This window comes from Lipophrys pholis (genome assembly GCF_963383615.2).
Source record: "Lipophrys pholis genome assembly, chromosome: 8".
In the NCBI taxonomy this organism is placed as follows: Eukaryota; Metazoa; Chordata; class Actinopteri; order Blenniiformes; family Blenniidae; genus Lipophrys; species Lipophrys pholis.
In genome coordinates, this window is record NC_137630.1 from 778,364 (window position 1) to 804,194 (window position 25,831).

A 25,831-nucleotide genomic window follows, 5' to 3' on the forward strand; every position below is an offset into this window, starting at 1 on the left:
TGGAGGAGTCCTCGCTGTCTGGGTTCTGTCTGTCCTGGTGGAGTCCTCGCTGTCTGGGTTCTTTCTGTCCTGTAGGAGTCCTCGCTGTCTGTCCTGGAGGAGTCCTCGCTGTCTGAGTTCTGTCTGTCCTGGTGGAGTCCTCGCTGTCTGGGTTCTTTCTGTCCTGTAGGAGTCCTCGCTGTCTGTCCTGGAGGAGTCCTCGCTGTCTGGGTTCTTTCTGTCCTGTAGGAGTCCTCGCTGTCTGTCCTGGAGGAGTCCTCGCTGTCTGGGTTCTTTCTGTCCTGGTGGAGTCCTTGCTGTCTGTCCTGGAGGAGTCCTCGCTGTCTGGGTTCTGTCTGTCCTGGTGGAGTCCTCGCTGTCTGGGTTCTTTCTGTCCTGGTGGAGTCCTCGCTGTCTGTCCTGGAGGAGTCCTCGCTGTCTGGGTTCTTTCTGTCCTGTAGGAGTCCTCGTTGTCTGTCCTGGAGGAGTCCTCGCTGTCTGGGTTCTTTCTGTCCTGTAGGAGTCCTCGCTGTCTGTCCTGGTTGAGTCCTCGCTGTCTGGGTTCTTTCTGTCCTGTAGGAGTCCTCGCTGTCTGTCCTGGTGGAGTCCTCGCTGTCTGGGTTCTTTCTGTCCTGTAGGAGTCCTCGCTGTCTGTCCTGGTTGAGTCCTCGCTGTCTGGGTTCTTTCTGTCCTGGTGGAGTCCTCGCTGTCTGGGTTCTTTCTGTCCTGTAGGAGTCCTCGCTGTCTGTCCTGGTGGAGTCCTCGCTGTCTGGGTTCTTTCTGTCCTGTAGGAGTCCTCGCTGTCTGTCCTGGTGGAGTCCTCGCTGTCTGGGTTCTTTCTGTCCTGTTGTTTCTCAGTTCGGGAGACATCAGAGAAGCGTCTGTAAAAGGCTCACATATCATCTCACCTGGTTTCTGATAGTGAATATTGTGTTTCTACACACTCTTCTGTGATGTCGATGGACAAACTTCAACCTGTTACGACCATTTTATAAACTAACGTAAGAAGTAATCCTCCTCAGTGAAACTCAGTAACGGCCTCTGCCCAGGAACACCACTCTGTATTACTATTATCTAGTGTTCTCATCCTACATCATATTTCCCTCATGTCTGTAACCCCACGTTGTTGGTGTCCCTGACTTCATGTTGTCTGTCCCTCCACCAGCGGCGTATTTCATTGTATATTAATCCATTTTAAAAACCCAGCAGGTTTCTGACCTTTGACCTTTAAAAAGTGTGAAGTGGCTGCAGGTTCCTGACTTCTGGTCATAGTTGACAGTTTACAAAGCTGAGATGGAGACACAGAGGAAGAAGAAGAGAATTTATTTATTCAGGGTCAGGGTGAAAAGCAGCAGCAGGAGATGCAGATGTTACAATCCAGTGGAAGGCAACACGATCTTTTCTGTGTCGTAGTAGTTCTCCGTCATCAGCGGGAGGCCGTCCTTCTCTCTCTGAGTGATGAGCCGCTCCGCCTCCCTCCGGGCCCACTGACGCTTCCTGCACACCACACCACAACCCCGTCAGTCAACACACCAACACCGTCAGTCAACACACCACAACCCCGTCAGTCAACACACCACAACCCCGTCAGTCAACACACCACAACACCGTCAGTCAACACACCACAACCCCGTCAGTCAACACACCACAACCCCGTCAGTCAACACACCACAACCCCGTCAGTCAACACACCACACCACAACCCCGTCAGTCAACACACCACAACCCCGTCAGTCAACACACCAACACCGTCAGTCAACACACCACAACTCCGTCAGTTAACACACCACACCACAACCCCGTCAGTCAACACACCACAACACCGTCAGTCAACACACCACAACCCCGTCAGTTAACACACCACACCACAACCCCGTCAGTCAACACACCACAACCCCGTCAGTCAACACACCACAACACCGTTAGTCAACACACCACAACCCCGTCAGTCAACACACCACAACCCCGTCAGTCAACACACCACAACCCCGTCAGTCAACACACCAACACCGTCAGTCAACACACCACAACCCCGTCAGTCAACACACCAACACCATCAGTCAACACACCAACACCGTCAGTCAACACACCACAACCCCGTCAGTCAACACACCAACCCCGTCAGTCAACACACCACAACACCGTCAGTCAACACACCACAACCCCGTCAGTCAACACACCACAACCCCGTCAGTCAACACACCACAACACCGTCAGTCAACACACCACAACCCCGTCAGTCAACACACCACAACCCCGTCAGTCAACACACCACAACACCGTCAGTCAACACACCAACACCGTCAGTCAACACACCACAACCCCGTCAGTCAACACACCAACACCATCAGTCAACACACCAACACCGTCAGTCAACACACCACAACCCCGTCAGTCAACACACCAACACCGTCAGTCAACACACCACAACCCCGTCAGTCAACACACCACAACACCGTCAGTCAACACACCACAACCCCGTCAGTCAACACACCAACACCGTCAGTCAACACACCACAACACCGTCAGTCAACACACCACACCACAACCCCGTCAGTCAACACACCACACCACAACCCCGTCAGTCAACACACCACAACCCCGTCAGTCAACACACCACACCACAACACCATCAGTCAACACACCACAACCCCGTCAGTCAACACACCAACACCGTCAGTCAACACACCACAACACCGTCAGTCAACACACCACACCACAACACCATCAGTCAACACACCACAACCCCGTCAGTCAACACACCACAACCCCGTCAGTCAACACACCACAACCCACAAAAGTTTATTTAAGAGGAGACTAAAAACATTCCTATTTGATAAAGCTTATCCTTAGGAATAAAATAGGAATAAAATAGGAGCACTAAGTTGAGCTGCTCTAGGCCTAGACTGCTGAGGGGATTTTTTCTCTCCCGTTAAAGGGAGGAACTCTACATTTGGAGCTTCTGTTTCTTGTCTTTCTTTCTTTCTCTCCGTGTAACAACATTACTGGAGCCACCAGATCCTGACAGGAGGGGAGCAGGATCCAGGGGATCAGACCCAAGACTCACAGAGTGGAGTTACGACGGTCCTACTACCCGACCCCCCCAGAGCACCGGGACCCCCCCAGAGCACCGGGACCCCCCCACAGCACCGGGACCCCCCCACAGCACCGGGACCCCACCACAGCACCGGGACCCCCCCACAGCACCAGGACCCCCCCACAGCACCAGGACCCCACCGCAACAGCACGGCCCTTAAACTCCAGACTGAGATTGGTTCATCATCAGACCAACGCTCATCATAGACTTTTCTTAGTATTTGTACTTCTCTGGCCTGTCTGCCTCTCTCTCTCTCTCTCTCTCTCTTCTATTCCTCTCTCTCTCTCTCTCTCCCTCTTCTATTCCTCTCTCTCTCCCTCTTCTATTCCTCTCTCTCTCCCTCTTCTATTCCTCTCTCTCCCTCTTCTATTCCTCTCTCTCTCCCTCTTCTTTTCCTCTCTCTCCCTGTCCTATCCCATGTACTTCTCCCCCCAACCGGTCAAGGCGGATGGCCGTCCTTCCAGAGTCTAGGCTCCGCCCCACGGTTTCTTCCTGAAGAGGGACTTCTTGAACTTCTCTCCATGCGAGGGAGTTTTTCCTGGCCACTGTTGCTTGTTACACCTGCTGCTTTGGAAGGTTTAGTTGGGTCCTGTTGTTCTCTATCATTGTAAGAGGTTCTGGAAGGTTTAGTTGGGTTCTGTTGTTCTCTATCATTGTAAGAGGTTCTGGAAGGTTTAGTTGGGTTCTGTTGTTCTCTATCATTGTAAGAGGTTCTGGAAGGTTTAGTTGGGTTCTGTTGTTCTCTATCATTGTAAGAGGTTCTGGAAGGTTTAGTTGGGTTCTGTTGTTCTCTATCATTGTAAGAGCGCTTTGAGATGTTTGTTGATGTGATTTAGCGCTTTACAAATAAAATTGAATTGAATTGAATTGAACCCCGTCAGTCAACACACCAACACCATCAGTCAACACACCAACACCGTCAGTCAACACACCACAACCCCGTCAGTCAACACACCAACACCATCAGTCAACACACCAACACCGTCAGTCAACACACCACAACCCCGTCAGTCAACACACCACAACCCCGTCAGTCAACACACCACATCACAACACCGTCAGTCAACACATCACAACACCATCAGTCAACACACCACAACACCATCAGTCAACACACCACAACACAACACCGTCAGTCAACACACCACAACACCATCAGTCAACACACCACAACACCATCAGTCAACACACCAACCCCGTCAGTCAACACACCACAACACAACACCGTCAGTCAACACACCACAACACCATCAGTCAACACACCACAACACAACACCGTCAGTTAACACACCACAACACCATCAGTCAACACACCACAACACAACACCATCAGTCAACACACCACAACACCATCAGTCAACACACCAACCCTGTCAGTCAACACACCACAACACAACACCGTCAGTCAACACACCACAACACCATCAGTCAACACACCACAACACAACACCATCAGTCAACACACCAACCCCGTCAGTCAACACACAACACCATCAGTCAACACACCACAACACAACACCATCAGTCAACACACCAACCCCGTCAGTCAACACACAACACCATCAGTCAATACACCACAACACAACACCATCAGTCAACACACCAACACCGTCAGTCAACACACCACACCACAACACCATCAGTCAACACACCAACCCCGTCAGTCAACACACCACACCACAACACCATCAGTCAACACACCAACCCCGTCAGTCAACACACCACACCACAACACCATCAGTCAACACACCAACCCCGTCAGTCAACACACCACAACACAATCAGTCAACATACCAACACCGTCAGTCAACACACCAACAACACAACACCGTCAGTCAACACACTAACACGTCAGTCAACACACCAACAACACAACACCGTCTGTCAACACACCAACACCGACAGTCAACACACTAACACATCACCATCAACATAATAACACAACAACATCAATACGTCAACACAACACCGTCAACAAAACTCCCCCAACACACCACCATCAACACAACACCGCCAACAAAACACCATCAACATAACACTGTCAAAACACTGTCAACACAACACTCTTAATAAAACACCATCAACACAACACAAAACTGTAAACACAACACTGTCACAACACAATCATAAGATATCAACACACTATCACAATGAAATGCCGTCAACACAACATGTCAACACAAGATCGTCGCACCACTAAACTGTCAACAAAGCACCATTACAAAACAACAAGTTCTACTCTGTACTGTCTGGTTCTACTCTACTCTACTCTACGCCGTCTGATTTTAGTCTGTACTGTGTGGTTCTACTCTTTACTGTATGTTTCTACTCTATTCTGTACCATCTGGTTCTTCTCTATAATGTGTGGTTCTACTCTACTCTGTACGGTCTGGTTCTACTCTACTCTGTACTGTGTGGTTCTACTCTACTCTACCGTCTGGTTCTACTCTACTCTGTACTGTCTGCTTCTACTCTAATCTGTACTGTTTGGTTTTACACTAATCTGTACTGTGTGGTTTTACTCTGTACCGTCGGGTTCTACTTTACTCTGTACCGTCTGGTTCTACTCTGTACTGTGTGGTTCTACTCTGTACCGTCGGGTTCTACTTTACTCTGTACCGTCTGGTTCTACTCTGTACTGTGTGGTTCTACTCTACTCTGTACCGTCTGGTTCTACTCTGTACCGTCTGGTTCTGCTCTCCTCTGTACTGTCTGGTTCTACTCTACTCTGTACCGTCTGGTTCTACTCTACTCTGTACCATCTGGTTCTACTCTGTACCGTCTGGTTCTACTCTACTCTGTACCATATGGTTTTACTCTACTCTGTACCGTCTGGTTCTACTCTGTACCGTCTGGTTCTACTCTACTCTGTACCATATGGTTTTACTCTACTCTGTACCGTCTGGTTCTACTCTGTACCGTCTGGTTCTACTCTGTACTGTCTGGTTCTACTCTACTCTGTACTGTCTGGTTCTACTCTACTCTGTACTGTCTGGTTTTAATCTACTCTGTACCGTCTGGTTCTACTCTACTCTGTACCGTCTGGTTCTACTCTGTACCGTCTGGTTCTACTCTACTCTGTACCATATGGTTTTACTCTACTCTGTACCGTCTGGTTCTACTCTGTACCGTCTGGTTCTACGCTGTACTGTCTGGTTCTACTCTACTCTGTACCATCTGGTTCTACGCTGTACTGTCTGGTTCTACTCTACTCTGTACCGTCTGGTTCTACTCTGTACTGTCTGGTTCTACTCTACTCTGTACCGTCTGGTTCTACTCTGTACCGTCTGGTTCTACTCTACTCTGTACCATCTGGTTCTACTCTGTACTGTCTGGTTCTACTCTACTCTGTACCGTCTGGTTCTACGCTGTACTGTCTCGTTCTACTCTACTCTGTACCGTCTGGTTCTACTCTGTACTGTCTGGTTCTACTCTACTCTGTACTGTCTGGTTTTAATCTACTCTGTACCGTCTGGTTCTACGCTGTACTGTCTGGTTCTACTCTACTCTGTACCGTCTGGTTCTACGCTGTACTGTCTGGTTCTACTCTACTCTGTACCGTCTGGTTCTACTCTGTACCGTCTGGTTCTACTCTACTCTGTACCGTCTGGTTCTACTCTACTCTGTACTGTCTGGTTCTACTCTACTCTGTACCGTCTGGTTCTACGCTGTACTGTCTGGTTCTACTCTACTCTGTACCGTCTGGTTCTACTCTGTACTGTCTGGTTCTACTCTACTCTGTACTGTCTGGTTTTAATCTACTCTGTACCATATGGTTTTACTCTACTCTGTACCGTCTGGTTCTACTCTGTACCGTCTGGTTCTACTCTGTACCGTCTGGTTCTACTCTACTCTGTACCGTCTGGTTCTACTCTGTACTGTCTGGTTCTACTCTACTCTGTACCGTCTGGTTCTACGCTGTACTGTCTGGTTCTACTCTACTCTGTACCGTCTGGTTCTACTCTACTCTGTACCATCTGGTTCTACTCTGTACTGTGGGGTTCTCTCATGCTTAATTCCCAGTTTGATATATTTGAGATGCACAGTGAGGAGTGAATGAACTCACCCATGATCTGGTAGATAGTGGATGAAGGTTCCTCCGATGACGAGCGCCACGGAGACACCCAGGAAGAAGCCCACCTTCATGTTCCAGGCGTCCTCCACCGGATCACTGGAGAAGCCATGATAGTCTGGATTCTGACCAAACACAAGGAGACCATTTCAGACTACCACGCAGGATTTCCTCTTATCCAGGTAACTTCAGGATTAACTCTGGTTTTTTCTTATCCAGGTAACTTCAGGATTAACTCTGTTTTTTTCTTATTCAGGTAACTTCAGGATTAACTCTGGTTTTCTCTTATCTAGGTAACTTCAGGATTAACTCTGGTTTTCTCTTATCTAGGTAACTTCAGGATTAACTCTGGTTTTCTCTTATCTAGGTAACTTCAGGATTAACTCTGGTTTTCTCTTATCTAGGTAACTTCAGGATTAACTCTGTTTTTTTCTTATCCAGGTAACTTCAGGATTAACTCTGGTTTTCTCTTATCCAGGTAACTTCAGGATTAACTCTGGTTTTTTCTTATCTAGGTAACTTCAGGATTAACTCTGGTTTTCTCTTATCTAGGTAACTTCAGGATTAACTCTGGTTTTCTCTTATCCAGGTAACTTCAGGATTAACTCTGGTTTTTTCTTATCCAGGTAACTTCAGGATTAACTCTGGTTTTCTCTTATCTAGGTAACTTCAGGATTAACTCTGGTTTTTCTTATCTAGGTAACTTCAGGATTAACTCTGGTTTTCTCTTATCTTGGTAACTTCAGGATAAACTCTGTTTTTTTCTTATCTAGGTAACTTCAGGATTAACTCTGGTTTTTCGTACTACGTCTCTCTCTCCCTCTCTCTAGGTCTCTGTCTCTCTCTGTGTCTCTTGTCTCTCCCACTCTCTCTATAGGTCCTGCTCTCTCTCTCTCCCTCTCTGGGTGTCTCTCTCTCTGTAGGTCTCTCTCTCTCCCTCTCTGGGTCTCTCTCCCTCTCTGGGTCTCTCTCTCTCTCTGTCTCTAGGTCTCCCTCTCTCTGTCTCTTGGTCTCTCTCTGTGTCTCTAGGTCTCTCTCTCTCCGGGTCTCTCTCTCTGTCTCTTGGTCTCTCTCTGTGTCTCTAGGTCTCTCTCTCTCCGGGTCTCTCTCTCTGTCTCTAGGTCTCTCTCTCTCTCTGTCTCTAGGTCTCTCTCTCTCTCTGTCTCTAGGTCTTTCTCTCTCTCTGTCTCTTGGTCTCTCTCTGTGTCTCTAGGTCTCTCTCTCTCCCTCTCTGGGTCTCTCTCTCTCTGGGTCTCCCTCTCTCTGTCTCTTGGTCTCTCTCTCTCTCTCTGTCTCTAGGTCTCTCTGTGTGTCTCTAGGTCTCTCTCTCTAGGTGTCTCTCTGTCTCTTCGTCTCTCTCTGTGTGTCTCTAGGTCTCTTTCTCTAGGTCTCGCTCTGTCTCTTGGTCTCTCTGTGTCTCTAGGTCTCTCTCTCTCTAGGTCTCTGTGTCTCTTGGTCTCTCTGTGTCTCTAGGTCTCTCTCTCTGTGTCTCTAGGTCTCTCTCTCTGTGTCTCAAGGTCTCTCTCTGTCTCTAGGTCTCTCTCTGTGTCTCTAAGTCTCTCTCTGTCTCTAGGTCTCTGTGTCTCTAGGTCTCTCTCTCTGTGTCTCTAGGTCTCTTTCTGTCTCTAGGTCTCTCTCTCTGTGTCTCTAGGTCTCTCTCTGTCTCTTAGTCCCCCTCTCTCTGTGTCTCTAGGTCTCTCTCTGTCTCTCTGTGTCTCTAGGTCTCTCTCTCTGTGTCTCTAGGTCTCTGTGTCTCTAGGTCTCTCTCTCTGTGTCTCTAGGTCTCTCTGTGTCTGTAGGTCTCTCTGTGTCTCTAGGTCTCTCTCTCTGTGTCTCTAGGGCTCTCTGTGTCTCTTAGTCCCTCTCTCTCTGTGTCTCTAGGTCTCTCTGTGTCTCTAGGTCTCTCTGTGTCTGTAGGTCTCTCTGTGTCTCTAGGTCTCTCTCTCTGTGTCTCTAGGTCTCTCTCTGTCTCTTAGTCCCTCTCTCTCTGTGTCTCTTAGTCCCTCTCTCTCTGTGTCTCTTAGTCCCTCTCTCTCTGTGTCTCTTAGTCCCTCTCTCTCTGTGTCTCTAGGTCTCTCTCTCTGTGTCTCTAGGTCTCTCTCTGTCTCTTAGTCCCTCTCTCTCTGTGTCTCTAGGTCTCTCTCTGTCTCTTAGTCCCTCTCTCTCTGTGTCTGTAGGTCTCTCTGTGTCTCTTAGTCCCTCTCTCTCTGTGTCTCTCTCTCTGTGTCTCTAGGTCTCTCTCTCTCTCTCTAGGTCTCTCTCTCTGTGTCTCTAGGTCTCTCTCTCTGTGTCTCTAGATCTCTCTCTCTGTGTCTCTAGGTCTCTCTGTCTCTAGGTCTCTCTGTCTCTAGGTCTCTCTGTGTCTGTAGGTCTCTCTGTCTCTAGGTCTCTCTGTGTCTCTAGGTCTCTCTCTCTGTGTCTCTAGATCTCTCTCTCTGTGTCTCTAGGTCTCTCTGTGTCTGTAGGTCTCTCTGTCTCTAGGTCTCTCTGTGTCTGTAGGTCTCTCTGTCTCTAGGTCTCTCTGTGTCTGTAGGTCTCTCTCCCTCTCGGTGTCTCTCGTGTCTCTCCCTCTCTCTCTCAAGGTCTCTCCCTCTCCATTGGTCTCTCTCTAGCCCCCCCCTTACCTTCAAGTACGGGCTGACCTCCCCGTGCCCCTCTTTGTCCGGTAGGTGCAGTTCCGTCACCGCGGCGGTTCCGGCCGGTTTGGACTGGCTCACGAACCGGAGCTGCTGGCTGGAGAGTAACCAGGGACCTGGACCGAACCGGGACAGACGGGAGAGACGAGACAGCATTTTGTCCGTGAAGGAGACTGTTATTCCCGGAACCGGAAACGGCACAGGTTCCTCTTCTTCGCGTCCGCTTCCTCTTCGGCACCCTGTGTTCGGCACACTGCCACCTACTGTTCGAGTGAGGAAGTGTCCTGAAAGGAAAGGTCCGGACGGAAAGGTCCTGAAAGGTCCCGAAAGATCCAGAATGGTCTTCAAATATCCTGAAAGGTTTCAAAAGGTCCTGAAAAATCCTGAGAGGTCCTCAAAGATTCTCAATGGTTCTGAATCTGAAAGGTCCTGGGATATCCTGAAATGTCCGGAAAGGTCTTGAAAGATCCTGAATCTGTTGTGTACATGGAGGAGTTAAATATGGCTCTGGGCAAATCGAGGACGGCAACAGGGAGAGACGGAGAGGAGGGAAGCAATAATAATCACAGAGAGCCGACAAGCTGCAGAACCTGACATCAAATATCTAAATATATGCAAGGAGATGGAGAGTTACCCCTCTGTCCTGTGACGACATTTTCAGGTTTTGGAGATTCTTTTCCCTCCTCTCTTTCACATTTTCACTTTGGCGTGACAGAGGTGTCAAACCAGTCAGGAACTCCTCCACATCTGGGCCGTTCCACAGCTTCACCAATTTATCTTCCAACTAGAAATGACCAGGTGATCATTTGTTTCCATATTTTCAACTCGGTGGTTTAGTTTCTAAATGTTTGCCTAATGTCCCTGCGTTCCTCCTGAGCAGCCGAGGGAAGGTGAGATTCCCTCGCCTCCAGCAGAGGGGCTGAGATCTCACACCTCCCGTTTGGTTTGAAGGCTAAACCATCAATCAATAGTCAGAAAGAAGAAGAATTCTTGGCAGAGGGGGTGTGACTCCCGGCACTGGGGGCTCTGGGAGGAAGCTGCTCACACAGAGACTCTGTCTGAATCCCACTCACAGCTTCATTTCTCCAGATCCAGAGTCTCAGATCGACCCAGAGGGGATTAGTGGAGGCTCCTGGCTGCTTCACTCACACACACACACACACACACACACACACACACACACACACACACACACACACACACACACACACACACACACACACACACACACACACACACACACACACACACACACACACACACACACACATACACACACACACACACCACACTCCGATGAAGTTTTTGTAGTCATTAGAAGTAGTTTTCCTAGGTTTAGATAGTTTTATACTTGTGGTGGTCCGAGGGATAGACACAGTCTCTATGGGATGTTTAACTAAGTTAGCTATGGTTGGTGACTGCCCAGAGGGAAACTCAGAGAGGCGTGTAGGACTGCCACTCTGTTGCCTGGTCCCCACTCTGCTACGTCAGGATGGAGGAGCTATTGATAACCCTCAAAACTGCAATAGTCGGTGCAAATACTAGACGTGACCAAAATCTCTTAATAATGAACCAAACAAAAGGCTGGCGTGTTTACTGCAGCGGGATCTTGATTCCAGCTCCTCAGATTTGTCTTCATGTATTGACCTTCTTCACACTCCTGCAGTTCAAACCGGATGTAGAGCTCATCTCCTTCCTGTGGCTCTGGCTTCAGCGCTGGACAGGGACGGTAATGGCTCAAGTCTCCACCAGGTGGTTTTTGTTGTGTTCCTGGTTGCTCCTGTGGGGCAAGAGAACAACCATACCTCTCTGACCACGCTTCCCTACGGACCCGGACTAAAGGAGGCAGCGGATCCAAGCTGATAGAAGAGATGAAGGTCTGAAACTCTACATAGAGCCAGGGAGCACTTTGGTACGCAGCCGGTACTTCACCAGGAGGGTTCTGTCAGGTAAGGTTCTACTGCTCTCTGTTCCTTTACTGAGTTCTTCTTCCAATGTACTCATTTCCTTTTCTAGACGATGGAGACGGTATTTTTGTGTTTGTGGAGGGTCTTCCAGGTGTATTACCTGTCTGACTGTAGGGTGGAGGGTCCTCCAGGTGTATTACCTGTCTGACTGTAGGGTGGAGGACCTGTCTGACTGTAGGGTGAAGGGTCCTCCAGGTGTATTACCTGTCTGACTGTAGGGTGGAGGGTCCTCCAGGTGATCCAGGTGTATTACCTGTCTGACTGTAGGGTGGAGGGTCCTCCAGGTGTATTACCTGTCTGACTGTAGGGTGGAGGGTCTTCCAGGTGTATTACCTGTCTGACTGTAGGGTGGAGGACCTGTCTGACTGTAGGGTGAAGGGTCCTCCAGGTGTACTACCTGTCTGACTGTAGGGTGGAGGGTCCTCCAGGTGTATTACCTGTCTGACTGTAGGGTAGAGGGTCCTTCAGGTGTATTACCTGTCTGACTGTAGGGTGGAGGGTCCTCCAGGTGTATTACCTGTCTGACTGTAGGGTGGAGGGTCCTCCAGGTGTACTACCTGTCTGACTGTAGGGTGGAGGGTCCTCCAGGTGATCCAGGTGTATTACCTGTCTGACTGTAGGGTGGAGGACCTGTCTGACTGTAGGGTGAAGGGTCCTCCAGGTGTACCACCTGTCTGACTGTAGGGTGGAGGGTCCTCCAGGTGTAATACCTGTCTGACTGGAGGGTGGAGGGTCCTCCAGGTGTACTACCTGTCTGACTGTAGGGTGAAGGGTCCTCCAGGTGATCCATGTGTATTACCTGTCTGACTGTAGGGTGGAGGGTCCTCCAGGTGTACTACCTGTCTGACTGTAGGGTGGAGGGTCCTCCAGGTGTATTACCTGTCTGACTGTAGGGTGGAGGGTCTTCCAGGTGTATTACCTGTCTGACTGTAGGGTGGAGGACCTGTCTGACTGTAGGGTGAAGGGTCCTCCAGGTGTACTACCTGTCTGACTGTAGGGTGGAGGGTCCTCCAGGTGTATTACCTGTCTGACTGTAGGGTGGAGGGTCCTCCAGGTGTATTACCTGTCTGACTGTAGGGTGAAGGGTCCTCCAGGTGATCCATGTGTATTACCTGTCTGACTGTAGGGTGGAGGGTCTTCCAGGTGTACTACTTGTCTGACTGTAGGGTGAAGGGTCCTCCAGGTGTATTACCTGTCTGACTGTAGGGTGGAGGGTCTTCCAGGTGTATTACCTGTCTGACTGTAGGGTGGAGGACCTGTCTGACTGTAGGGTGAAGGGTCCTCCAGGTGTACTACCTGTCTGACTGTAGGGTGGAGGGTCCTCCAGGTGTATTACCTGTCTGACTGTAGGGTAGAGGGTCCTTCAGGTGTATTACCTGTCTGACTGTAGGGTGGAGGGTCCTCCAGGTGTATTACCTGTCTGACTGTAGGGTGAAGGGTCCTCCAGGTGATCCATGTGTATTACCTGTCTGACTGTAGGGTGGAGGGTCTTCCAGGTGTACTACTTGTCTGACTGTAGGGTGAAGGGTCCTCCAGGTGATCCAGGTGTATTACCTGTCTGACTGTAGGGTGGAGGGTCCTCCAGGTGTATTACCTGTCTGACTTTAGGGTGAAGGGTCCTCCAGATGTACTACCTGTCTGACTGTATGGTGGAGGGTCCTCCAGGTGTACTACCTGTCTGACTGTAGGGTGGAGGGTCTTCCAGGTGTATTACCTGTCTGACTGTAGGGTGGAGGGTCTTCCAGGTGTATTACCTGTCTGACTGTAGGGTGGAGGGTCCTCCAGGTGTACTACCTGTCTGACTGTAGGGTGGAGGGTCCTCCAGGTGTATTACCTGTCTGACTGTAGGGTAGAGGGTCCTTCAGGTGTATTACCTGTCTGACTGTAGGGTGGAGGGTCCTCCAGGTGTATTACCTGTCTGACTGTAGGGTGGAGGGTCCTCCAGGTATATTACCTGTCTGACTGTAGGGTGAAGGGTCCTCCAGGTGATCCAAGTGTATTACCTGTCTGACTGTAGGGTGGAGGGTCCTCCAGGTGTAATACCTGTCTGACTGTAGGGTGGAGGGTCTTCCAGGTGTATTACCTGTCTGACTGTAGGGTGGAGGGTCCTCCAGGTGTACTACCTGTCTGACTGTAGGGTGAAGGGTCCTCTAGGTGATCCAGGTGTATTACCTGTCTGACTGTAGGGTGGAGGGTCCTCCAGGTGTATTACCTGTCTGACTGTAGGGTGGAGGGTCCTCCAGGTGTATTACCTGTCTGACTGTAGGGTGGAGGGTCTTCCAGGTGTATTACCTGTCTGACTGTAGGGTGGAGGGTCCTCCAGGTGTATACCTGTCTGACTGTAAGGGTGGAGGTCTCAGATCCAGGTGTATTACCTGTCTGACTGTAGGGTGGAGGGTCTCCAGGTGTACAATCTGACCTCTCCAGATCCAGTGTAATACCTGTCTGACTGTAGGGTGAGTCCAGATCCAGGTGTACTACCTGTCTGACAGTAGGGTGGAGGGTCCTCCAGGGATCCTGTCTTATTACCGGCTGACGTAGAGAGGGTCCTCCAGGTATACTAGGTCAACTCCAGGTATTCTTCTGCCTGGGAGGGTCCAGGTGTATTACTTGTGACTGTAGGGAGGGGTCCTCCAGGTGTATTACCTGTCTGACTGTAGGGTGAGGGTCTTCCAGGTGTATTACCTGTCTGACTGTAGGGTGGAGGGTCTTCCAGGTGTATTACCTGTCTGACTGTAGGGTGGAGGGTCTTCCAGGTGTACTACCTGTCTGACTGTAGGGTGAAGGGTCCTCCAGGTGATCCAGGTGTATTACCTGTCTGACTGTAGGGTGGAGGGTCCTCCAGGTGTATTACCTGTCTGACTGTAGGGTGAAGGGTCCTCCAGGTGATCCAGGTGTATTATCTGTCTGACTGTAGGGTGGAGGGTCCTCCAGGTGTATTACCTGTCTGACTGTAGGGTGAAGGGTCCTCCAGGTGTATTACCTGTCTGACTGTAGGGTGAAGGGTCCTCCAGGTGTATTACCTGTCTGACTGTAGGGTGGAGGGTCTTCCAGGTGTATTACCTGTCTGACTGTAGGGTGGAGGGTCCTCCAGGTGTACTACCTGTCTGACTGTAGGGTGGAGGGTCCTCCAGGTGTATTACCTGTCTGACTGTAGGGTAGAGGGTCCTTCAGGTGTATTACCTGTCTGACTGTAGGGTGGAGGGTCCTCCAGGTGTATTACCTGTCTGACTGTAGGGTGGAGGGTCCTCCAGGTATATTACCTGTCTGACTGTAGGGTGAAGGGTCCTCCAGGTGATCCAAGTGTATTACCTGTCTGACTGTAGGGTGGAGGGTCCTCCAGGTGTAATACCTGTCTGACTGTAGGGTGGAGGGTCTTCCAGGTGTATTACCTGTCTGACTGTAGGGTGGAGGGTCCTCCAGGTGTACTACCTGTCTGACTGTAGGGGTCCTCCAGGTGTAATACCTGTCTGACTGTAGGGTGGAGGGTCTTCCAGGTGTATTACCTGTCTGACTGTAGGGTGGAGGGTCCTCCAGGTGTACTACCTGTCTGACTGTAGGGTGAAGGGTCCTCTAGGTGATCCAGGTGTATTACCTGTCTGACTGTAGGGTGGAGGGTCCTCCAGGTGTATTACCTGTCTGACTGTAGGGTGGAGGGTCCTCCAGGTGTATTACCTGTCTGACTGTAGGGTGGAGGGTCTTCCAGGTGTATTACCTGTCTGACTGTAGGGTGGAGGGTCCTCCAGGTGTATTACCGGTCTGACTGTAAGGTGAAGGGTCCTCCAGTTGATCCAGGTGTATTACCTGTCTGACTGTACGGTGGAGGGTCCTCCAGGTGTATTACCTGTCTGACTGGAGGGTGGAGGGTCTTCCAGGTGATCCAGGTGTATTACCTGTCTGACTGTAGGGTGGAGGGTCTTCCAGGTGTACTACCTGTCTGACTGTAGGGTGAAGGGTCCTCCAGGTGATCCAGGTGTATTACCTGTCTGACAGTAGGGTGGAGGGTCCTCCAGGTGTATTACCTGTCTGACTGTAGGGTGGAGGGTCCTCCAGGTATACTACCTGTCTGACTGTAGGGTGGAGGGTCCTCCAGGTGTATTACCTTTCTGACTGTAGGGTGGAGGGTCCTCCAGGTGTATTACTTGTGTGACTGTAGGGTGGAGGGTCCTCCAGGTGTATTACCTGTCTGACTGTAGGGTGGAGGGTCTTCCAGGTGTATTACCTGTCTGACTGTAGGGTGGAGGGTCTTCCAGGTGTATTACCTGTCTGACTGTAGGGTGGAGGGTCTTCCAGGTGTACTACCTGTCTGACTGTAGGGTGAAGGGTCCTCCAGGTGATCCAGGTGTATTACCTGTCTGACTGTAGGGTGGAGGGTCCTCCAGGTGTATTACCTGTCTGACTGTAGGGTGAAGGGTCCTCCAGGTGATCCAGGTGTATTATCTGTCTGACTGTAGGGTGGAGGGTCCTCCAGGTGTATTACCTGTCTGACTGTAGGGTGAAGGGTCCTCCAGGTGTATTACCTGTCTGACTGTAGGGTGAAGGGTCCTCCAGGTGTATTACCTGTCTGACCGTAGGGTGGAGGGTCTTCCAGGTGTATTACCTGTCTGACTGTAGGGTGGAGGGTCCTCCAGGCGTATTACCTGTCTGACGGTAAGGTGAAGGGTCCTCCAGTTGATCCAGGTGTATTACCTGTCTGACTGTAGGGTGGAGGACCTGTCTGACCGTAGGGTGAAGGGTCCTCCAGGTGTACTACCTGTCTGACTGTAGGGTGAAGGGTCCTCCAGGTGATCCAGGTGTATTACCTGTCTGACTGTATGGTGGAGGGTCCTCCAGGTGTACTACCTGTCTGACTGTAGGGTGGAGGGTCTTCCAGGTGTATTACCTGTCTGACTGTAGGGTGGAGGGTCCTCCAGGTGTACTACCTGTCTGACTGTAGGGTGGAGGGTCCTCCAGGTGTATTACCTGTCTGACTGTAGGGTGAAGGGTCCTCCAGGTGATCCAGGTGTATTACCTGTCTGACTGTAGGGTGGAGGGTCCTCCAGGTGTATTACCTGTCTGACTGTAGGGTGGAGGGTCCTCCGGGTGTATTACCTGTCTGACTGTAGGGTGAAGGGTCCTCCAGGTGATCCAGGTGTATTACCTGTCTGACTGTAGGGTGGAGGGTCCTCCAGGTGTATTACCTGTCTGACTGTAGGGTGAAGGGTCCTCCAGGTGATCCAGGTGTATTACCTGTCTGACTGTAGGGTGGAGGGTCCTCCAGGTGTATTACCTGTCTGACTGTAGGGTGGAGGGTCCTCCAGGTGTATTACCTGTCTGACTGTAGGGTGAATGGTCCTCCAGATGTACTACCTGTCTGACTGTAGGGTGGAGGGTCCTCCAGGTGTAATACCTGTCTGACTGGAGGGTGGAGGGTCCTCCAGGTGTACTACCTGTCTGACTGTAGGGTGAAGGGTCCTCCAGGTGATCCAGGTGTATTACCTGTCTGACTGTAGGGTGGAGGGTCCTCCAGGTGTACTACCTGTCTGACTGTAGGGTGGAGGGTCCTCCAGGTGTATTACCTGTCTGACTGTAGGGTGGAGGGTCTTCCAGGTGTATTACCTGTCTGACTGTAGGGTGGAGGGTCCTCCAGGTGTATTACCTGTCTGACGGTAAGGTGAAGGGTCCTCCAGTTGATCCAGGTGTATTACCTGTCTGACTGTAGGGTGGAGGACCTGTCTGACTGTAGGGTGAAGGGTCCTCCAGGTGTACTACCTGTCTGACTGTAGGGTGGAGGGTCCTCCAGGTGTATTACCTGTCTGACTGTAGGGTGGAGGGTCCTCCGGGTGTATTACTTGTCTGACTGTAGGGTGAAGGGTCCTCCAGGTGACCCAGGTGTATTACCTGTCTGACTGAAGGGTGAAGGGTCCTCCAGGTGTATTACTTGTCTGACTGTAGGGTGGAGGGTCCTCCAGGTGTATTACCTGTCTGACTGTAGGGTGGAGGGTCCTCCAGGTGATCCAGGTGTATTACCTGTCTGACTGTAGGGTGGAGGGTCCTCCAGGTGTATTACCTGTCTGACTGTAGGGTGAATGGTCCTCCAGATGTACTACCTGTCTGACTGTAGGGTGGAGGGTCCTCCAGGTGTAATACCTGTCTGACTGGAGGGTGGAGGGTCCTCCAGGTGTACTACCTGTCTGACTGTAGGGTGAAGGGTCCTCCAGGTGATCCAGGTGTATTACCTGTCTGACTGTAGGGTGGAGGGTCTTCCAGGTGTACTACCTGTCTGACTGTAGGGTGGAGGGTCCTCCAGGTGTATTACCTGTCTGACTGTAGGGTGGAGGGTCTTCCAGGTGTATTACCTGTCTGACTGTAGGGTGGAGGGTCCTCCAGGTGTATTACCTGTCTGACTGTAAGGTGAAGGGTCCTCCAGTTGATCCAGGTGTATTACCTGTCTGACTGTAGGGTGGAGGACCTGTCTGACTGTAGGGTGAAGGGTCCTCCAGGTGTACTACCTGTCTGACTGTAGGGTGGAGGGTCCTCCAGGTGTATTACCTGTCTGACTGTAGGGTGGAGGGTCCTCCAGGTGTACTACCTGTCTGACTGTAGGGTGGAGGGTCCTCCAGGTGTATTACCTGTCTGACTGTAGGGTGGAGGGTCCTCCGGGTGTATTACTTGTCTGACTGTAGGGTGAAGGGTCCTCCAGGTGACCCAGGTGTATTACCTGTCTGACTGTAGGGTGAAGGGTCCTCCAGGTGTATTACTTGTCTGACTGTAGGGTGAAGGGTCCTCCAGGTGATCCAGGTGTATTACCTGTATTACTGTAGGGTGAAGGGTCCTCCAGGTGTATTACCTGTCTGACTGTAGGGTGGAGGGTCCTCCAGGTGTATTACCTGTCTGACTGTAGGGTGGAGTGTCCTCCGGGTGTATTACCTGTCTGACTGTAGGGTGAAGGGTCCTCCAGGTGATCCAGGTGTATTACCTGTCTGACTGTAGGGTGGAGGGTCCTCCAGGTTTACTACCTGTCTGACTGTAGGGTGGAGGGTCCTCCAGGTGTATTACCTGTCTGACTGGAGGGTGGAGGGTCTTCCAGGTGATCCAGGTGTATTACCTGTCTGACTGTAGGGTGGAGGGTCTTCCAGGTGTACTACTTGTCTGACTGTAGGGTGAAGGGTCCTCCAGGTGATCCAGGTGTATTACCTGTCTGACTGTAGGGTGGAGGGTCCTCCAGGTGTATTACCTGTCTGACTGTAGGGTGAAGGGTCCTCCAGATGTACTACCTGTCTGACTGTATGGTGGAGGGTCCTCCAGGTGTACTACCTGTCTGATTGTAGGGTGGAGGGTCTTCCAGGTGTATTACCTGTCTGACTGTAGGGTGGAGGGTCCTCCAGGTGTATTACCTGTCTGACTGTAGGGTGGAGGGTCTTCCAGGTGTATTACCTGTCTGACTGTAGGGTGGAGGGTCCTCCAGGTGTACTACCTGTCTGACTGTAGGGTGGAGGGTCCTCCAGGTGTATTACCTGTCTGACTGTAGGGTAGAGGGTCCTTCAGGTGTATTACCTGTCTGACTGTAGGGTGGAGGGTCCTCCAGGTGTATTACCTGTCTGACTGTAGGGTGGAGGGTCCTCCAGGTATATTACCTGTCTGACTGTAGGGTGAAGGGTCCTCCAGGTGATCCAAGTGTATTACCTGTCTGACTGTAGGGTGGAGGGTCCTCCAGGTGTAATACCTGTCTGACTGTAGGGTGGAGGGTCTTCCAGGTGTATTACCTGTCTGACTGTAGGGTGGAGGGTCTTCCAGGTGTATTACCTGTCTGACTGTAGGGTGGAGGGTCCTCCAGGTGTATTACCTGTCTGACTGGAGGGTGGAGGGTCCTCCAGGTGTACTACCTGTCTGACTGTAGGGTGAAGGGTCCTCCAGGTGTACTACCTGTCTGACTGTAGGGTGAAGGGTCCTCCAGGTGATCCAGGTGTATTACCTGTCTGACTGTAGGGTGGAGGGTCCTCCAGGTGTATTACCTGTCTGACTGTAGGGTGGAGGGTCCTCCAGGTGTAATACCTGTCTGACTGGAGGGTGGAGGGTCCTCCAGGTGTACTACCTGTCTGACTGTAGGGTGAAGGGTCCTCCAGGTGATCCAGGTGTATTACCTGTCTGACTGTAGGGTGGAGGGTCCTCCAGGTGTATTACCTGTCTGACTGTAGGGTGGAGGGTCCTCCAGGTGTATTACCTGTCTGACTGTAGGGTGGAGGGTCTTCCAGGTGTATTACCTGTCTGACTGTAGGGTGGAGGGTCCTCCAGGTGTATTACCGGTCTGACTGTAAGGTGAAGGGTCCTCCAGTTGATCCAGGTGTATTACCTGTCTGACTGTACGGTGGAGGGTCCTCCAGGTGTATTACCTGTCTGACTGGAGGGTGGAGGGTCTTCCAGGTGATCCAGGTGTATTACCTGTCTGACTGTAGGGTGGAGGGTCTTCCAGGTGTACTACCTGTCTGACTGTAGGGTGAAGGGTCCTCCAGGTGATCCAGGTGTATTACCTGTCTGACTGTAGGGTGGAGGGTCCTCCAGGTGTATTACCTGTCTGACTGTAGGGTGGAGGGTCCTCCAGGTATACTACCTGTCTGACTGTAGGGTGGAGGGTCCTCCAGGTGTATTACCTTTCTGACTGTAGGGTGGAGCGTCCTCCAGGTGTATTACTTGTGTGACTGTAGGGTGGAGGGTCCTCCAGGTGTATTACCTGTCTGACTGTATGGTGGAGGGTCTTCCAGGTGTATTACCTGTCTGACTGTAGGGTGGAGGGTCTTCCAGGTGTATTACCTGTCTGACTGTAGGGTGGAGGGTCTTCCAGGTGTACTACCTGTCTGACTGTAGGGTGAAGGGTCCTCCAGGTGATCCAGGTGTATTACCTGTCTGACTGTAGGGTGGAGGGTCCTCCAGGTGTATTACCTGTCTGACTGTAGGGTGAAGGGTCCTCCAGGTGATCCAGGTGTATTATCTGTCTGACTGTAGGGTGGAGGGTCCTCCAGGTGTATTACCTGTCTGACTGTAGGGTGAAGGGTCCTCCAGGTGTACTACCTGTCTGACTGTAGGGTGAAGGGTCCTCCAGGTGATCCAGGTGTATTACCTGTCTGACTGTATGGTGGAGGGTCCTCCAGGTGTACTACCTGTCTGACTGTAGGGTGGAGGGTCTTCCAGGTGTATTACCTGTCTGACTGTAGGGTGGAGGGTCCTCCAGGTGTACTACCTGTCTGACTGTAGGGTGGAGGGTCCTCCAGGTGTATTACCTGTCTGACTGTAGGGTGAAGGGTCCTCCAGGTGATCCAGGTGTATTACCTGTCTGACTGTATGGTGGAGGGTCCTCCAGGTGATCCAGGTGTATTACCTGTCTGACTGTAGGGTGGAGGGTCCTCCAGGTGTATTACCTGTCTGACTGTAGGGTGGAGGGTCCTCCGGGTGTATTACCTGTCTGACTGTAGGGTGAAGGGTCCTCCAGGTGATCCAGGTGTATTACCTGTCTGACTGTAGGGTGGAGGGTCCTCCAGGTGTATTACCTGTCTGACTGTAGGGTGAAGGGTCCTCCAGGTGATCCAGGTGTATTACCTGTCTGACTGTAGGGTGGAGGGTCCTCCAGGTGTATTACCTGTCTGACTGTAGGGTGGAGGGTCCTCCGGGTGTATTACCTGTCTGACTGTAGGGTGGAGGGTCCTCCAGGTGTATTACCTGTCTGACTGTAGGGTGGAGGGTCTTCCAGGTGTATTACCTGTCTGACTGTAGGGTGGAGGGTCCTCCAGGTGTATTACCGGTCTGACTGTAAGGTGAAGGGTCCTCCAGTTGATCCAGGTGTATTACCTGTCTGACTGTACGGTGGAGGGTCCTCCAGGTGTATTACCTGTCTGACTGGAGGGTGGAGGGTCTTCCAGGTGATCCAGGTGTATTACCTGTCTGACTGTAGGGTGGAGGGTCTTCCAGGTGTACTACCTGTCTGACTGTAGGGTGAAGGGTCCTCCAGGTGATCCAGGTGTATTACCTGTCTGACTGTAGGGTGGAGGGTCCTCCAGGTGTATTACCTGTCTGACTGTAGGGTGGAGGGTCCTCCAGGTATACTACCTGTCTGACTGTAGGGTGGAGGGTCCTCCAGGTGTATTACCTTTCTGACTGTAGGGTGGAGGGTCCTCCAGGTGTATTACTTGTGTGACTGTAGGGTGGAGGGTCCTCCAGGTGTATTACCTGTCTGACTGTAGGGTGGAGGGTCTTCCAGGTGTATTACCTGTCTGACTGTAGGGTGGAGGGTCTTCCAGGTGTATTACCTGTCTGACTGTAGGGTGGAGGGTCTTCCAGGTGTACTACCTCTCTGACTGTAGGGTGAAGGGTCCTCCAGGTGATCCAGGTGTATTACCTGTCTGACTGTAGGGTGGAGGGTCCTCCAGGTGTATTACCTGTCTGACTGTAGGGTGGAGGGTCCTCCAGGTGAATTACCTGTCTGACTGTAGGGTGGAGGGTCTTCCAGGTGTATTACCTGTCTGACTGTAGGGTGGAGGGTCCTCCAGGTGTATTACCTGTCTGACGGTAAGGTGAAGGGTCCTCCAGTTGATCCAGGTGTATTACCTGTCTGACTGTAGGGTGGAGGACCTGTCTGACTGTAGGGTGAAGGGTCCTCCAGGTGTACTACCTGTCTGACTGTAGGGTGAAGGGTCCTCCAGGTGATCCAGGTGTATTACCTGTCTGACTGTATGGTGGAGGGTCCTCCAGGTGTACTACCTGTCTGACTGTAGGGTGGACGGTCTTCCAGGTGTATTACCTGTCTGACTGTAGGGTGGACGGTCTTCCAGGTGTATTACCGGTCTGACTGTAAGGTGAAGGGTCCTCCAGTTGATCCAGGTGTATTACCTGTCTGACTGTACGGTGGAGGGTCCTCCAGGTGTATTACCTGTCTGACTGGAGGGTGGAGGGTCTTCCAGGTGATCCAGGTGTATTACCTGTCTGACTGTAGGGTGGAGGGTCTTCCAGGTGTACTACCTGTCTGACTGTAGGGTGAAGGGTCCTCCAGGTGATCCAGGTGTATTACCTGTCTGACTGTAGGGTGGAGGGTCCTCCAGGTGTATTACCTGTCTGACTGTAGGGTGGAGGGTCCTCCAGGTATACTACCTGTCTGACTGTAGGGTGGAGGGTCCTCCAGGTGTATTACCTTTCTGACTGTAGGGTGGAGCGTCCTCCAGGTGTATTACTTGTGTGACTGTAGGGTGGAGGGTCCTCCAGGTGTATTACCTGTCTGACTGTAGGGTGGAGGGTCTTCCAGGTGTATTACCTGTCTGACTGTAGGGTGGAGGGTCTTCCAGGTGTATTACCTGTCTGACTGTAGGGTGGAGGGTCTTCCAGGTGTACTACCTGTCTGACTGTAGGGTGAAGGGTCCTCCAGGTGATCCAGGTGTATTACCTGTCTGACTGTAGGGTGGAGGGTCCTCCAGGTGTATTACCTGTCTGACTGTAGGGTGAAGGGTCCTCCAGGTGATCCAGGTGTATTATCTGTCTGACTGTAGGGTGGAGGGTCCTCCAGGTGTATTACCTGTCTGACTGTAGGGTGAAGGGTCCTCCAGGTGTACTACCTGTCTGACTGTAGGGTGAAGGGTCCTCCAGGTGATCCAGGTGTATTACCTGTCTGACTGTATGGTGGAGGGTCCTCCAGGTGTACTACCTGTCTGACTGTAGGGTGGAGGGTCTTCCAGGTGTATTACCTGTCTGACTGTAGGGTGGAGGGTCCTCCAGGTGTACTACCTGTCTGACTGTAGGGTGGAGGGTCCTCCAGGTGTATTACCTGTCTGACTGTAGGGTGAAGGGTCCTCCAGGTGATCCAGGTGTATTACCTGTCTGACTGTATGGTGGAGGGTCCTCCAGGTGATCCAGGTGTATTACCTGTCTGACTGTAGGGTGGAGGGTCCTCCAGGTGTATTACCTGTCTGACTGTAGGGTGGAGGGTCCTCCGGGTGTATTACCTGTCTGACTGTAGGGTGAAGGGTCCTCCAGGTGATCCAGGTGTATTACCTGTCTGACTGTAGGGTGGAGGGTCCTCCAGGTGTATTACCTGTCTGACTGTAGGGTGAAGGGTCCTCCAGGTGATCCAGGTGTATTACCTGTCTGACTGTAGGGTGGAGGGTCCTCCAGGTGTATTACCTGTCTGACTGTAGGGTGGAGGGTCCTCCGGGTGTATTACCTGTCTGACTGTAGGGTGGAGGGTCCTCCAGGTGTATTACCTGTCTGACTGTAGGGTGGAGGGTCTTCCAGGTGTATTACCTGTCTGACTGTAGCGTGGAGGGTCCTCCAGGTGTATTACCGGTCTGACTGTAAGGTGAAGGGTCCTCCAGTTGATCCAGGTGTATTACCTGTCTGACTGTACGGTGGAGGGTCCTCCAGGTGTATTACCTGTCTGACTGGAGGGTGGAGGGTCTTCCAGGTGATCCAGGTGTATTACCTGTCTGACTGTAGGGTGGAGGGTCTTCCAGGTGTACTACCTGTCTGACTGTAGGGTGAAGGGTCCTCCAGGTGATCCAGGTGTATTACCTGTCTGACTGTAGGGTGGAGGGTCCTCCAGGTGTATTACCTGTCTGACTGTAGGGTGGAGGGTCCTCCAGGTATACTACCTGTCTGACTGTAGGGTGGAGGGTCCTCCAGGTGTATTACCTTTCTGACTGTAGGGTGGAGGGTCCTCCAGGTGTATTACTTGTGTGACTGTAGGGTGGAGGGTCCTCCAGGTGTATTACCTGTCTGACTGTAGGGTGGAGGGTCTTCCAGGTGTATTACCTGTCTGACTGTAGGGTGGAGGGTCTTCCAGGTGTATTACCTGTCTGACTGTAGGGTGGAGGGTCTTCCAGGTGTACTACCTCTCTGACTGTAGGGTGAAGGGTCCTCCAGGTGATCCAGGTGTATTACCTGTCTGACTGTAGGGTGGAGGGTCCTCCAGGTGTATTACCTGTCTGACTGTAGGGTGGAGGGTCCTCCAGGTGAATTACCTGTCTGACTGTAGGGTGGAGGGTCTTCCAGGTGTATTACCTGTCTGACTGTAGGGTGGAGGGTCCTCCAGGTGTATTACCTGTCTGACGGTAAGGTGAAGGGTCCTCCAGTTGATCCAGGTGTATTACCTGTCTGACTGTAGGGTGGAGGACCTGTCTGACTGTAGGGTGAAGGGTCCTCCAGGTGTACTACCTGTCTGACTGTAGGGTGAAGGGTCCTCCAGGTGATCCAGGTGTATTACCTGTCTGACTGTATGGTGGAGGGTCCTCCAGGTGTACTACCTGTCTGACTGTAGGGTGGACGGTCTTCCAGGTGTATTACCTGTCTGACTGTAGGGTGGACGGTCTTCCAGGTGTATTACCGGTCTGACTGTAAGGTGAAGGGTCCTCCAGTTGATCCAGGTGTATTACCTGTCTGACTGTACGGTGGAGGGTCCTCCAGGTGTATTACCTGTCTGACTGGAGGGTGGAGGGTCTTCCAGGTGATCCAGGTGTATTACCTGTCTGACTGTAGGGTGGAGGGTCTTCCAGGTGTACTACCTGTCTGACTGTAGGGTGAAGGGTCCTCCAGGTGATCCAGGTGTATTACCTGTCTGACTGTAGGGTGGAGGGTCCTCCAGGTGTATTACCTGTCTGACTGTAGGGTGGAGGGTCCTCCAGGTATACTACCTGTCTGACTGTAGGGTGGAGGGTCCTCCAGGTGTATTACCTTTCTGACTGTAGGGTGGAGCGTCCTCCAGGTGTATTACTTGTGTGACTGTAGGGTGGAGGGTCCTCCAGGTGTATTACCTGTCTGACTGTAGGGTGGAGGGTCTTCCAGGTGTATTACCTGTCTGACTGTAGGGTGGAGGGTCTTCCAGGTGTATTACCTGTCTGACTGTAGGGTGGAGGGTCTTCCAGGTGTACTACCTGTCTGACTGTAGGGTGAAGGGTCCTCCAGGTGATCCAGGTGTATTACCTGTCTGACTGTAGGGTGGAGGGTCCTCCAGGTGTATTACCTGTCTGACTGTAGGGTGAAGGGTCCTCCAGGTGATCCAGGTGTATTATCTGTCTGACTGTAGGGTGGAGGGTCCTCCAGGTGTATTACCTGTCTGACTGTAGGG

The 25,831-nt window shown here is 51.7% G+C and overlaps 2 protein-coding genes across 2 annotated transcripts in view; both read right to left on the reverse strand.

Annotated features, from left to right (window-relative positions):
• The window catches only part of tpx2 (TPX2 microtubule nucleation factor), a 475,192-nt gene that overhangs the window by 120,824 nt on the left and 328,537 nt on the right, over positions 1–25,831 (reverse strand). The window lies entirely within an intron of this gene.
• ndufb11 (NADH:ubiquinone oxidoreductase subunit B11) lies at positions 1,287–10,963 on the reverse strand. Its single transcript, XM_080468883.1, has 3 exons — positions 9,773–10,963; positions 7,143–7,273; positions 1,287–1,476 (listed from the first exon to the last, which is right to left on the reverse strand). The coding sequence occupies exons 1-3, from the start codon at positions 9,938–9,940 to the stop codon at positions 1,350–1,352; spliced, it is 426 nt and encodes a 141-aa protein (XP_080325009.1). The 5' UTR covers positions 9,941–10,963; the 3' UTR covers positions 1,287–1,349.